General features: G+C 44.4%; 1 protein-coding gene across 1 annotated transcript; it reads right to left on the bottom strand.

The window, feature by feature from the left end:
• Positions 1–8,141: 8,141 nt before the first annotated feature.
• LOC141051486 (odorant receptor 131-2-like) lies at positions 8,142–9,068 on the bottom strand. Its single transcript, XM_073548408.1, has one exon. It carries the CDS (start codon positions 9,066–9,068, stop codon positions 8,142–8,144), a length of 927 nt encoding a protein of 308 aa, XP_073404509.1.
• Positions 9,069–15,863: the final 6,795 nt, after the last annotated feature.

A 15,863-nucleotide genomic window follows, 5' to 3' on the forward strand; every position in this document is an offset into this window, starting at 1 on the left:
CTGTGTTCCAGTCTCTTGGTGGTGTGAACACTGTCTTACCGACCTGTTCACTGTATGTGCATGGCCCATGCGTTCGTTTTTAATCCTGACAGGCGAGCAGCGCAGCCTGACGCCCCATTCTCTTCACCTAGCAAAGGATCAGCAGCCGCCAATGTTAAGTGCATTGGTGGTGTCTCACAAAACCATAATAGGTGAGTGAATTTGATTATCCCTCACAAATATTCCTTTTATCTCGGATAAGACCCTATGTGCGCTCTATATTCCTTCTAGGTACATTGTCTCCCATATCTGAGAGCATAGTTTTCCGGCCAGAACGGTGGATGCCCATAACTTTCCGCCTGAAGCTCTAAATGAGGCGGCACCAATGAGTTCTGCTGTATTTTATCTGTGCAGAGAGATCAAATACGGCTACTGTATTTATTTCTGGTAGCTATGCTTTAAAATTCAACAATGCAGAGTTGTAGAGGTGGCTGCATGGTATGGGCTTGTGGGGAAAAGAATGCAGATTCTGATTATGTTCTCGGCTAGGTTCAGAGATATTACATTCTTTTATTATAGGTAATTTTCTAGATTCAATATCAGAGCCTTGTGCTGTTGAACCTTGGATCTGTGGTGCCACTATGTCTGCGTGTCAGTCCAACAAAGGAAGCCAGTTGGCTGGTGACTGCACAAGAGTTCACATCCCTGTGATAATTGCTTTACTTGGTGCTGGGGGACACAGGGTCTATGCCTTTTGCCCTCCTGGGGAGAGTTTCAAAGGCCTTTTTGCTCGAGCTAATTAAAAATGCCATTGGTCTGCCCGGCTGTAGGGAGCTTGGCACATCTGGCGGACTTTATGTATCGTTGCCTTTCCCGTGACCCTCGCATTACATTCACCTTGGCCAAAAAAGAGTACTGTTATTCCTGCTAGACCCACGCTGCAAGGAGAACTTTTCATCTCTCCTTCCTGTGGTGGATAGGGCTACTAACATGGTGCTATACCAGAATGTTTAGTTTGCAAAAGAGAAGACTGAGAGGAGACTTAATAGCTGTCTACAAATATCTAAAGGGCTGTCACACTGTAGAAGGATCAACTTTATTCTCATTTGCACAAGGAAAGACTAGAAGCAATGGGATGAAACTGAATGGGAGGAGACACAAATTAGATATTAGAAAAAACTTTTTGACAGTTAGAGTGATCAATGAGTGTAACAAGCTGCCACGAGAGGTGGTGAGATCTCCTTCAATGGAAGTCTTCAAACAGAGGCTGGACAGACATCTGACTGGGATGATTTAGCGAATCCTGCTTTGAGCAGGGGGTTGGACCAGATGGCCCAGGAGGTCCCTTCCAACTCTACGATTCTGTGATTCTATGATTCTATGAAGGCCATTATGGAAAATATGTTGAAAGAAATACCATCCGACAACGCTAGCAGTAGGGGGCAAAGTTACTTACCCAACCAAGGAGGAGAGGCGAGGGAGACACACATCAGGTACAGCAGAGGCAGGGGTACACTGTCAAAGGCCTGGGCCAATTTCATGACACTCTCAAACTTTCAAACCCTGATGACCGGATATTTTTGATGAGGGAAAAGTTTTTAACTATGGTCAAGCAATATGCAACATGCTGCGTTCGGCGCACATGGGCGCACCTTCAAAAGTGCGCAGCGCACGCCAAAATCCTACTAGCGCACGGCCAGCGCACGATCTGCACACCCTATGCTAAAGATAGGGTGCGCAGATCGCAAGCGTCCATGTGCGATAGTAGGCGGCGATGACCGGATGGGGCGGGCAGGGAGCCAGCAGTGGGCGGGGCTTAGCTAGTGTGAAACTAGCCTTAGCTATCCCTCCTAGCTTTGTGTCATCAGCAAATTTAATCAGTTTACCCTCAATTCCTTCATCTAAATCGTTGATAAAGATGTTGAACAATACAGGGCCCAGGACAGAGCCCTGTGGTACCCCACTTGAGACATTCTTCCAACTGGATGTGCAGCCATTTACGACCACTCTTTGGGTTCGATCACTAAGCCAGTTATGAATCCACCTAACAGTTGCCTTGTCCATTCCATACTTAGTCATTTTTTCAATAAGGATTGTGTGAGATACTTTGCCAAATGCTTTGCTGAAGTCAAGATATACTATATCTACAGCATTTCCTTGATCCACCCAATCAGTGATTCCGTCATAGAAGGAAATTAAGTTAGTCTGACATGACTTATTAGTTACAAACCCATGCTGACTCTGTTTAATCACTTCATTCTTATCCAGGTATTGACATACATGTTGTTTAATAATTTGTTCAAAGATCTTTCCTGGTATAGAAGTCAGACTCACCGGCCTATAGTTGCCTGGGTCCACCTTCTTCCCCTTTTTGAAGATAGGAACAACATTTGCTCTTCTCCAGTCTTCTGGGACTTCTCCTGTTCTCCAAGAATTTACAAAGATTATGGAGAGGGGTTCAAAAATTTCTTCTGCTATCTCCTTCAGTACTCTGGGGTGTAATTCATCTGGACCTGGAGATTTTTGGCAGGTTTTGCACTTAGTATATAACCTTTATGAATCTAAGGCCGGGGTCACACTGGCGAGGAATACAGACGAGTGAGAGGCGTTAAAAGCACGCATTACACACGGACAAATGATTCTCTATGGGGCGGCTCCCATCAGCTGTATATTTCTCGTGAAATTTGGGAGGTGTAGGTATTAATTTAAGGGGTTAATTCGTTGTTAAAAAATGTGTGGGCTCCCGTATTGACAAATTACCGCGGGAGCCCACACATTTTTTTACAACGAATTAACCCCTTAAATTAACACCTACACCTCCCAAATTTCACACATCAACCCTCATCTAATTACTAATGAAAGACATACAAAACAAAACATGAAATGAAATGCTTTACTGTATGTAACCATGTGTCATTTCATGGCGGGTTGGGGAATGATTTGACAGAAGCCGGCAATTGAATTAGCGGCTATTCTGCTATGAAGAACTCTGTGAAATATAAATATATATATATATGTGTCACAATGACATGTATATATATATATGTATGTATTCTATGTGTCTATATCTATTCTTTCGTTTGTGTTATAAAACCTGTCATAGGGCTCCATTAAATGTCCATTTTGCAGCCTGCGAGCAAATCTCGCCATACGGATTGCATACGGATGCTGACATGCGCAAAATACGCGACCACACCGTGCTTACGGATGACATACGGAGCACTGTTTAGGGGTCATTCATCCGTATTACGCATGTAAACTACGGACCGTATTTTGCGTCGGTTAGTGTGACCCCGGCCTAAGAGCACCAATACATGACAATTTGAACAGAACATGTATGAGGCCCTCTTTTATATCTAATACAGGGTGTATCTGAGTCCCTCTTCCATCTAAGTTTTGGCTGTTCTTACTTCCCTCATAAATTACACTGAAATTTCCTATTTTTCTATAATTTGGTTTACTTAAATTATTATTATTTTTTTAAATCCTTTTTAAATTTTGCCTTATATAAAAGTCACTATACAGGAACGAATGTCTCTTAACATTTTTTTTTTTTTGTAAACTCCAATTTGTCTTCGATTTTGAATGTTTTATTGTCAGTCCTTTAAGTGGAGTAAAAGTGTGATCTCATTGTTCTCAGCAGGATCTGGGAGTCAGAGATGTTTCCAGGGGTCTTCCCCATGCTATTCTCCTTCCATTCAGTACTTTTTCCCATCCATTTCAAGATTTTCCGTGCCCCCAGACCTCCTTATAGGGTCTGCCGGATAAATGCTTGAATTTCACATCTGAGGATTAGGAATTGCTTGGTTTCGCATAACAAGCACCCAAACATTTTAGTGCCTATTGCTAAATCCAAGGTGAGCAGGAAGGGCAGAGGATATTTGTCATAGTTGCCTCCTCTGTAAAATTTCTTTATCTCTATGTGAAATTGAAGGAGCTGTCATTAAAATCAAAAATGAAATTATACCTAATCAGCCTCCCCCATGGAGTAAGGCCAATAGGTGCTGAAAGGACAGGAGTAGAGATGAGCAAACCTTTCAACATGTTTACTGAATGGTTCGTCGAACACACATGAACCCCATTGAATTCAATGGGAGGCAAAACTAAACACAAAGACAACAACTTCAGGGGGCCAAAAAGCTGCCAAAACAACTCAAATCAGGCTCAGACACCAGAAAAAGTGGCATGAATTGACCATGAGACCTGGTGGTTGAAAGGTTACCTGAGTTCAAGTCACTGCATCTCATGGTAACTCCAGTGCTTGACTGTGGATTGTCGGGGTGCAGAGTGCCGGACTCGTAGCCGTTCATCGGTCCGGCACTGGCACTTCGAGGCAAGAGAAACAACTGCCACAAACTCAGGTGACCTTACTGTTCTTTTTGATTGATCATATCATGGATTCCAGGTTGGTGCAGCGGTCGGTACATTACCTGGTTCATTGGAAGGGGTATGGGCCGGCCTGTTGGTGCATTTCATTCTAGGTATCCTGGTAAGCCTTGGGGTCCAGTGGCCCCCCCGTTGAGAGGGGGTACTGTCATGGTTTGTATGGCTAGGATATTTTAGGGTTAATTCCTGTAGCCTCACTCTGACCCTGGGTGGACTTCTTATAGCTTCCATTTGGGAATTTCCCTTGTCAGTGATACTTTCGCCCTTGGCCAAGTGTGTTGACCCCTGAGTGTGTTTTGTGCCGTGTGCTATTTTGCCTGATACCATGGTTTTTGACTTGGTCTGATCTCTGGATACTGCTTGCTGGATTCTGTTTCTGTACCTTCTCTGTCCGTTTGGTATTGATCTCTGCCTGGCCCCCACTATCCGTTCTGCCTAATCCCTTAGTACTGTTGTGCTATCCAGTGCTCTGACCCCGGCCTGATCTGGTTTATGTCCCTGTCTATGCCCCTTGGTAGCTCTGTCCTGTAGTTACTGTTCTAGCAGTTTTCCTTCAGCTCCTAGCTCTCTGGAGTTTAGACCATGCCCCCCCACCAGTCAGGTGCTTCAGGTCCTATCTGGCCTGAAGCAATCTCTCTTCAGTCCCCTTCGCCCCGTGTTCCTGGGAGCCTGAGGCTGTCTTCAGGACCTGTCTTCCCGGGAGATTGCATTGGTGAGTTTCATTTGCAACCCTTCCCGTGACAGTGAGGACACGGAAGGCTTGCCTGTTAGCATGGTTGACTTTATGTTGCGCTGCCTTTCCCGTGACCTTCGTATTCTCAAAAGTTTGGATGACAGTCATTACTGGTCGTTGACACTTCCAGACCCACGCTACAAGGAGAGCTTTCAATCTCTTCTTCCAGAGGAAGATAGGTGTACAAAAATGGTGCAGTACCAGAAGGTCCTTGTTACGGAATTATTTAAAAAAATTCCCATCTGAAAACGCTGGAGGTCACAGTTCATTGGACAACGAAGGAGTACAGGTGAGAGAGACACAGCTCCAATCCAGCAGAGGCAGGGGAACACTGGCAAAGTTCTGGCAGAGTTCTCTCAGACCCTACCATCGCAGTGGTCCTGAGGCGTGGGGTACTCTCACAAGGAGTGCAAAATTTTTGAAGATGGTGAGGGAGTACCTTGTTGAGCATACCAACGTCCTCCAAGATTCCTCTGTACCTTTTAATTATTGGGTCTCAAAGCTGGTCACGTGGCATGAACTGGCTCTCTATGCCTTGGAGGTCCTGGCCTGTCCTGCCGCTAGCATTTTGTCAAGAGCACATTTTTAGTGCCGCTGGTGGAATTATAACTGATAAGCGCATTCGCCTGTCAACTGAAAATGCGGACAGGCTGACTCTTATAAAAATGAACAAGGGCTAGATTGGGCCAGACTTCTGTACACCACCGCATGATAACAGCGAAACATAACCTCAAATCCAGTGTCTTTTTTTGGGAGGTGTATTCCCATGCACCTCTTCACACCCACACATGGGTATACACATCCTGATTTTGGCTATTTGCTGTTATCCTCCTCCTTCTCCTCAATGTGTACCAAATGAATAATGTGAACTTGCTTTTCCTGTCGCCATCTAATACGTGTGTTCAAAGGCTTATTGGGGTGCGTGTTACTTTGGGGCAGGGCAGGCCTTGCATTTAATGCATAAGCAAACAGTATGTGAGTAGCAAATGAATAATGTGAACTTGGTTTTCCTGTGGCCATCCATCCAGCACGTGGGTTTAAAGCAGGGGTCTCAAACGAGCGGCCCGCGGGCCGCATGCGGCCCCTGAGGCAGGCATCTGCGGCCCGCGGTGCACCACATGTCTCACTCCCTGAGGCAGGGGCAGGGTGTATGGAGCGGAGCCGTGTGTGTACAAGGTGTACGGCGCAGAATCCTGTGTGTACGAGGTTTATGGAGCGGAGCCATGTGTGTACGAAGTGTACGGAGCCCTGTGTGTACGAGGTGTACGGAGAGGAGCCCTGTGTGTACGAGGTGTACGGATCGGAGCCGCGTGTGTACGAGGTGTATGGAGACCTGTGTGTACGAGGTGTACGGAGCGGAGCTGCGTGTGTACGAGGTGTATTAAGTTTGAAAGGAATGCGTCCCCCCAGCTCAAATTTTGTTTTATGTGCGGCCCCTTTACTCTGCCGAGTTTGAGACCCCTGGTTTAAAGGCTTATTGGGGTGCGTGTAACTTGAATGTGTAGGGGTCGGCCAGAGCAGTAGTCGTGGCTGAGCTTAACAGACTTTGCATGCCCTGGCCTCCCTCTACATAAATCACGTTTCACTTTCAGCCTATTTGCCTGGGCATTCTCTTTGCCGTCAGGGTTCTTCCTTTGCTCTTTAAGGTCACCTTTGGCCCTTTGTGCAGTAACAGACACACAGTCCACTTGTAACATGAAACAATAAACTACTTTCAGGAATTCTCAGCGCATCCAGACTTAACACAGCATTCACAGCAGTTTCCACATGATCTTTCCCTTCTCTGCTCTCCCTGTCACATGGCTCGAGATCAGGTCATACCGTGCTGTACATTTTCCCGGCATCCTCCCTGTGCAACCTTGCCTAGTGTGGGGGTTCCCTCAGCTTTCAGTTCACCCCGATTCTGAGGGCATCAGTCGATGCAATGATCTGCCACATGGTGAGAGACCCACCCATCTATCCTGCCGTGTCCTTCTCTGTAGCCTTTCTCTCTCTCTCTGCAGCTCCTGTGGTGGTGCCTGTGTAGTATCCCATGTTCTGGATGCCTGGGCTCTCACTTAGATGAAACGTTACGGGTATTTACTGCTGCTCGGGCCTTTGCCCACCCGAGCTCTATGGGTGCCCTCGCCTTCTCCCACTAATCAGGAAGCTCCCTTCCTCCAACCAAACTGACCCCTCCTATAGTTAACTATTTACATGGTGGTTTATCCTGTGCCCCATCTAGTGGCCAATTTGTAAACTGCTATGTCCCGAGCTAACACATCAGTTGCATATTTACATATGTACATAATATACATCTAAAGACCACCCCCTAAATATCACACCCCTAAAAACCACCCACTAAATACAACACCACTAAAGACCACCCCCTAAATACCAGACCCCAAAATGGCCTGAATAACAGCTAGAGGAGATCATTAGAATTACATTAAAGAACAGAAGAGTAACTGTGCAGTGATATATAGAGAGAGATATCTGTGCCCCATTACACAGTCAGTGCCCCCTATGCACCCCTTTATTACACAGTCTGTGCCCCCTATGAACCTCTTTAGTACACAGTCTTTGCCACCCATGCACTTCTCTTTCACACCAGCTCACTCAACTCTAGCCGCTCATTACCGACCACCAATGCAGTGCTCTTCCTCTCCTCCTGCTCCTTCACTGACATTTGGTGTCTTCTTCTCCCAGGGAAACCACTAAAGCTTACTGCCCCCTCTATCTCCTCCCACCAGCCGCCATGTCAGGTCCTTCAGCTCTCCGCTCTTGCTGCCAGCCAAGAACACTGAGCGTTGAGTGCGGAAGATGGGTTATGTCCTGTTTGTACGGCGCATGGCAGCCTTTTTAGTGCAAGCGCGGCACAAACTTCGGGAGTGGGGGAAAAATTCACAAACGGTACTTTTTTCTACCGGACACTACGGAGGGCAAAGAAAATCACCGGGTTTTCATGGACTGTCCGTAAATGTACGGACGGTTGGCATCCGTGATATACATACACCACTCATATTCTATAGTTTAATAATATAAACACCTGTCATATTTACACTCAATGACGTCTGTATCCTAAAGTTTTCCAGATACATTTACGGAGAAATTCATCTCTAAGTCCATAAATTACAGGACTGATAAATCTGGGAAGGCAGGTAAGAGCAAAGAAATGCATAAACCGCATGTAATGCGCATCATGTTTCATCTCTGTGTAAGGTGGAGACCAAGAAGCAAAATATAGAAGGAGCTGAAACGCGTGGAGGAGTACAGTTCGAGCTGCCTTGAAGGCAGAAGACTTCCCTGAGCTGATCTTTAAGGCCACCACCATGATGTTGACATAAGTATAAAGAATTATCAACACTCCCAAAGCTAGGCTAAGGATGAGCGTGATGGACCAAAGAGACTTTTGCATTTCAGTAATTTCAAATAAATCCACGTTACATTTAATATAAGAGGCAAAAAAATCCATGCATACTGATGTCATGAGTGAAATGAAATCCGCAGCGCAGGGGACCAGTCCGACCACCCAGATCACAATGGCGGTGGCTTTATACCGTGGTCCCGTACACAGTTCAACATGTCGCAATGGGAAGCAAACAGATATGTAACGTTCCAGAGCCATGGCCATCAAGATGTACAGGGTCGTTCTGAATGTAGACGATCCGAGTGTGATCAAGACGTAGCAGACGGGAACTAGGAAAGTTATAGCAAACACGGTGGCTAAAAGTAAGAGGAAACCCACCAGGAGATACAAAGTGTCATTGATAAGCATGTGGGCAAACAGAATGTAACGGGCACTGGCCCATATGTTGGGTGTGGTAACATAGATCTTCAACATGACGGCCATAAGGTAGAGGAAGACACCAAAGCAGAACACAGCTGGTGGTATCACGGCCATCCTCACAAAGGTCCAACTACTAACGGAATAAGTAGAGTTTTCAGACCTAACATGGTCCTTGAAGAAGTCCTCCTGGAATAGAGTCATTCGGGCAGTTTGGTTTAATAGTTTATTAGTTGGTCAATCAAACATTTGTCATGTTGTTAGAAGATGGGCTTGGACAAAGAATTATGGTGTCCGACTCCTAGTTACCAGAATTTTTACTTTATGTCTGCACTTGTTCTTAGACTATGCTCCTAAACACACCTAACCTACTGGATTTACATCAAACTTCTTGCAAATGACTCCATCATCAAGCCCCCAAAAATGTAAAAGCTCCAGCCTTGAATTTAAAATAAATAATTTCCAATTTTTTCTAATAATATTATCAGCTGAGGGGGAGGTGGCGCCATAGGTTATTGTCTACCCCACGAAAACCATTGTACCAACCCAATTTACAGCTTGTAGTGGCAATTGAATTAACCTACATAACATGTTATAGGATATATATGGTCCTCTCAAGAAATTAATGGAAAAAACTTTTCTCATAAAACAGATTTTTGTGGGGCTAAAAGTTTTAAAAACAAATGAAACAAAAAACTGTCAAGTTTGTGGTTCTTTTTTACCCTCCTTTAATAATTGAAAGCAAGTTGATGAATAAACAAAATGTGCCCAAAATGGAGTCATGAAAAATACAATTCGTTAGGCAAAAAATAATCTATAAAAATCAAAAAAAGAAAAAAATGCTGAACTCACCACTGTATAATGCTTCTTAGTTTTGGATGTCCTTATCGCATTTCTTACCAACCAACAAGGCGACAAATTTATTTTTTTTTAATGAAAGGACAAATACTGCAAAAAAACTTTTTGCAATTGCCAGGTGTGTTTCTCGGTTTCTTGTTTGTCGGTTATTACCCTTTATTGCCACTATTCTGTCCCCGTTATCTAAAATTTAGTTTAATGAGGTGCCTTGATATAACATGGGCAGATAGTTATGTATGATTATTTTATATCCATACACTGACAACTGTATGGAACACTGAAAGTAGGTATTGCATTATTATTTTATTCAAATTTTTAAAGCCTTTGGGGTCTTTAAGTGAATGTTTTTGTTCTTTATCCAAATCTGTTTTTAACCCCTTAACCCCCGGAGCTTTTGTCGGTTTTGCGATTTCGTTTTTTGCTCCCCCCCCCTCTTCCCAGAGCCATAACATTTTTATTTTTCCGTCAGCATGCGCCATGTGAGGGTTTGTTTTTTGTGGGATGAGTTGTACTTTTGAACGACACCATTGGTTTTACCATTTTGTGTACGGGAAAAAAATTCCAAGTGCGATAAAATTGCAAAAAAAAGTGCAATCCCACGCTTGATTTTTGTTTGGCTTTTTTGCTAGCTTCACTAAATAATAAAACTCACCTGCCATTATGATTCTCCAGGTCATTACGAGTTCACAGACACCAAACATGTCTAGGTTCTTTTTTATCTAAGTGGTGAAAAAAAATTCCAAACCTTTGTTAAAAAAAAAAAAAATTGCGCCATTTTCCGAGACCCATAGTGTCTCCATTTTTGGTGATCTCAGGTTGGGTGAGGGCTTATTTTTTGAGTGCCAAGCTGCCATTTTTAGTGATACTATTTTGGTAAAGATACAATTTTTTGATCTCCCGTTATTTGTCGCAACGACCAAAAAGACGTAATTCTGGCGATTTTGCTTTTTTTACGCTACGCTGTTTAGTGATCGGGTTATTATTTTTATTGATAGATCGGGCGATTCTGAACATGGTAAAACCAAATATGTGTATGTTTAATGTTACTTTTATTGTTTTATTTTGAATGTGGCAAAAGGGGGGTGATTTGAACTTTTACATTTTTTTATTTTTTTATATTTTTATAAACATTTTTCTTTGGCTGTGTGTGCACATGTTACAGATTTAGATGTGGATGTGGATCAGATCACCTCTATATAGCAGATTTACTGACTTGCTATGAACGCTGACCACTGGGTGACACCCACAGCAAAGCGCTTGTTAAATGCCGCTGTCAGAGTTTGACAGGGGCATTGAACTGGTTAATAGCCGTGAGTGGATCGCGATTCCACCCTTGGCTATTGCGGGCACAAGTCAGCTGTTCGAAACAGCTGACATGACCTGGGAAAGATGTGGGCTCACCACCGGAGCCCACATCAAGGAGAGGGAGTCCGACATCGGCGTACTATTACGCCCGATGTCGGAAAGGGGTTAAAGAGTTAATTATTAGTGATGAGCGAGCGGGCGTCCCTCCTTGTGGAGTGTGTCAGTGACTGCCTTCTGGACATCTGTCAGGTCAGCAGTCTTCCCCATGATTGTGGAGCTACTGAAACAGACTAAGTGACCTTTAAAAACTCTTAGGAGCCTTTACAGGGGTTTATTGTTAATTATTCTAATTTACTGAGATAATGACTTTTGGGTTTTCATTGGCTGTAAGCCATAATCATCAACATTACCAGAAATAAACACGTGAAATAGATCACTCTGTGTGTAATGACTCTATAGAATAGAGGAGAGTCACTTTTTGTATTGAAGAACTGAAATAAATTCACTTATTGATGATATTCTAATTTAGTGAGCAGCCCCTGCACATAGAGCGAATGCACAGAGTCTAACATGTTATGGGAGTGAGAAGGCGACCTGTCCGGAGACAGCGGAGATCGGCAGAAGAAGGAGTTTATGAGGAAATGGACTGGAACATTAGAAAGAATAGAAAACAACCGAACGGAATGAATTTCTAAATGCTACGATGCTCTTGTGTTAATGGTATATATGTATATGATAATATTTTATACATCACTGTTTTCTGATTGGTGGATCATTATTTTGAATAGCTTCTGACATAGCACAGTCAATATCTCTATGACTAAGGCCGGTCTAATACGCCATTAACACATCAGAGACGTCTTCATGAGCCGGCAGAATGGTTTTTAACTAATTTGAAATTAAAAAATATTGTTTTATAAGTGAAGTTCCTGCTTTTTTGCCAAAAATTGTCCCATACAGCTATAGTCAAGTGGCTGCATACAGCCATACATCACCAAGCACAATGCCGAGCGTGGGATGGAGTGGTGTAAAGCCGCCACCACTGGACTCTGGAGGAGACGTGTTCTGTTTAGAGACGGATCACACTTCTCTATCTGCGGCTGATGGAGGAGTCTGGGTTTGGTGACTCCAGGAGGACATTACCCCCTGACAACATTGTGCCCCCAGTATAGATGATGAAGGATAATGCTATGGGCTTGTTATTGGGGGTCAGCCTAGGCCCCTCAATTCCAGTGAAGTGAAATCTTAAACTTCAGCACAAGACATTGACGACAATTGTAGCTTCAGCTTTGTGGAAACAGTTTGGAGAAGGCCCTTTTGTGTTCCCCATGACTGTTCCCAGTGCACAGGCACCAGATAAACATGGTTGGGAGGGTCTGATGGAAGACGATGACCGGCCGCCCAGAGACCGACCTCAAACTAACTGTGTCCAAGAACGAGGTTCACCAAGGTAAATGGTGGTTAGAGCTATAAACGAGAGCAAACAACTCCCACAATAGATGAGGTGTAGCAATCACTGACTTACCATAGAAGAACTAGTGTTGCTCATGTATCAACAAGTAATAAAAAAATACAGAAAAAAATGTGAGTCTAGAAACCAATGGCAAAAATGTATAATTCACGAGTCGCTAATTTTGAGATGTCTTCGCTCTTTTGGGATTTTCTTTACAAAGTAAGAAAGTATCCAGAAGAAACCATTCCCTATTGTAAGATCTCCACCCGGTTCGGGTTTTGTCCCATCCTCATAAATGATTCCATGCAGGAAGATTCTGAGATTTATACATCTGACATCTTCTCCCTTAAGAAATAGAAACTAATAGTGTTTTCTTGGAAATGTTTCTTCAGGTGAGAAACATCTCCCACATGGTGAGCACCGGCGCCAACATGTGTATCCTCGCGGAGAGCTCAATGCCAGGAGGCTTCTCACTTGTTTTGCCCATTTTACGCTTGACCAAGAAAATGATTCCCTAGTCCTCTGTGTAAAGATGAGCAAAACTTTGCTTTTTGTTTTACTGGTGATTTTATAAGAAGTAAATGTTTAGTTAGGATATCACATATGTAAGAAGATGGAGGCTGAAAAACTGTAATACTCAATAACGGCACAGAAAATACTGACAGACCCCGCACTATACATGGAGGAACGGTAGAAAGTGACAGACCCTGCACTATACATGGAGGACAGGTAGAGAGTGACAGACCCTGCACTATACATGGAGGACAGGTAGAAAATGACAGACCCTGCACTATACATGGAGGACAGGTAGAGAGTGACAGACCCTGCACTATACATGGAGGACAGGTAGAGAGTGACAGACCCTGCACTACACATGGAGGACATGTAGAGAGAGAGTGACAGACCCTGCACTATACACGGAGCACAGGTAGAGAACGACAGACCCCGCACTACACATGGAGGACAGGTAGAGAGTGACAGACCCTGCACTATACATGGAGGAACGGTAGAAAGTGACAGACCCTGCACTATACATGGAGGACAGGTAGAGAGTGACAGACCCTGCACTATACATGGAGGACAGGTAGAAAATGACAGACCCTGCACTATACATGGAGGACAGGTAGAGAGTGACAGACCCTGCACTATACATGGAGGACAGGTAGAGAGTGACAGACCCTGCACTACACATGGAGGACATGTAGAGAGAGAGTGACAGACCCTGCACTATACACGGAGCACAGGTAGAGAACGACAGACCCCGCACTACACATGGAGGACAGGTAGAGAGTGGAAGACCCTGCACTATACATGGAGGACAGGTAGAGAGTGACAGACCCTGCTGTTATGATTGAGCCACCATAGGAGGCAAAAACAGAATTGCTAGCTAAGTCCAGAAAACCAGAGAAGTTGGCAGCTATCGGATTGCAGACCCCTGAACCTATCAACACAACTAGCAGTAGCCGTGGGGGGTTCCTACGATGCCCTAGACCCCTCGATCACAGCCGGAGAATTAAATAGGCCTAAAGAAAGAAAGGGGAAATCTAAACTGCCCCAGAGCAGACCCCAAAGCAATAGGCAGCCCCCAACATATAATGACGGTGAAGCAAGATGAAAACACTAACACAGACAGAAAGATAGACTGAGAAAAGATGGGGCCCCAGCTAACTAGATAGAAAAGGACAGTAAGGCTACTGTCTGCAATCCGTAAAAAAACCCTATGAAAATAAGAGCCAACAGACTGACAGTGAAAAAGGCCCTGAAGACGCTAGGCTTCAAAAAGCTATGTCAGTACTCAGGAATATTCTGAAGACAGAGCAACAGGCAAAAGGAGATTCAGCTCACCCCAGCAGGGAATGGCAGAATCCAGAAAAGCAAGGAAAACAAAAACAAAACACAAATGCAACAGGCAAAGCAAAAATCTTAGCTTTGGAGGAGCAGGAATCAGACTGGTGTCCTAGAAGTCCACAGAGAAATCACCCGCAGGGCAGAAGGGCGTCGGCAGCCTTATATCCAGTCCGTGACTCCACTCAGCCAGTCATCCTCATTAGACTCAGGTGCCTGATAATCAGGCTCATTACCTTCCTTTACCAGAATAGGGAGTTCACCAGACCTCAGTGACGAAGGGGAAAATGAACTCACAACAGTACCTCCCCCTTGAGGAGGGGTCACCGAACCCTCAACCACGCCACCAGGGCGATCAGGGTGAGCCCGATGAAAGGCACGCACCAATCTTTTGGCATGAATATCAGAGGCAGAGACCCAGGAATTATCCTCCTGACCATAACCCTTCCACTTAACCAAATACTGGAGTCTCCGTCTAGCCAAACGGGAATCCAGTATTTTCTCTACCTCATATTCCATGTTACCTTCAACCAATACATTGTCTGGAGGTGCCACCCCAGGAACAACTGGTTCAACAAACCTCTTCAACAAGGACTTATGGAACACATTATGGATTTTAAATGTGACAGGAAGAGCCAAATGAAAAGAGACCGGATTAATAATCTCTAAAATCTTGTAAGGTCCAATAAATCTAGGCTTAAACTTAGGAGAAGCCACCTTCATAGGAATATTTTTTGATGATAACCACACCATATCACCAATCTTAAACTGGGGACCAATGGTCCTATGTCGATTGGAAAACCGCTGCGCCTTTCCCTGGGAGAGAGCTAACTTATCCACCACTTGGTCCCAGATCTGGTGCATTCTCTCCACCACAGTATCAACACCTGGGCAGGCAGAAGTCTCCACCTGCCCTGAAGAAAATCGAGGATGAAACCCAAAGTTACAAAAAAAAGGTGACATCAAAGTGGCAGAACTAGCTCTATTATTTAAAGCAAATTCAACCAAGGGCAAAAATGAAACCCAATCATCCTGATCAGCGGAAATAAAACATCTCAAATACGACTCCAAGGTCTGGTTTGTTCTCTCTGTCTGCCCATTGGTCTGGGTGTGAAAAGCAGAAGAGAAGGACAACTGAATTCCCAGCTTGGAACAGAAAGTCCTCCAAAATCTAGACACAAACTGAACTCCTCTGTCAGATACAATGTTCTCAGGAATCCCGTGTAAGCGAACCACCTGTTGCAAAAACAGGGGCACCAACTCAGAGGAAGATGGCAACTTAGGGAGTGGTACAAGATGAACCATCTTAGAGAACCTATCACAAATCACCCAAATAACAGTCATTCTTTGAGAGACTGGCATATCAGAGATGAAATCCATTGAAGTATGGGTCCATGGCCTCCTGGGGACCGGCAAAGGCAACAACAACCCACTAGAGCGAGAACAAGATTTAGACCGGGAGCAAGTCCCACAGGACTGCACAAAATTCCTGACATCATGAGACAAGGTGGGCCACCAAAAAGAGCGACTCACCAGAT

Source organism: Dendrobates tinctorius, unplaced genomic scaffold (assembly GCF_039654945.1).
Source record: "Dendrobates tinctorius isolate UK_male_01 unplaced genomic scaffold, ASM3965494v1 ptg000157l, whole genome shotgun sequence".
Taxonomy (NCBI): Eukaryota; Metazoa; Chordata; class Amphibia; order Anura; family Dendrobatidae; genus Dendrobates; species Dendrobates tinctorius.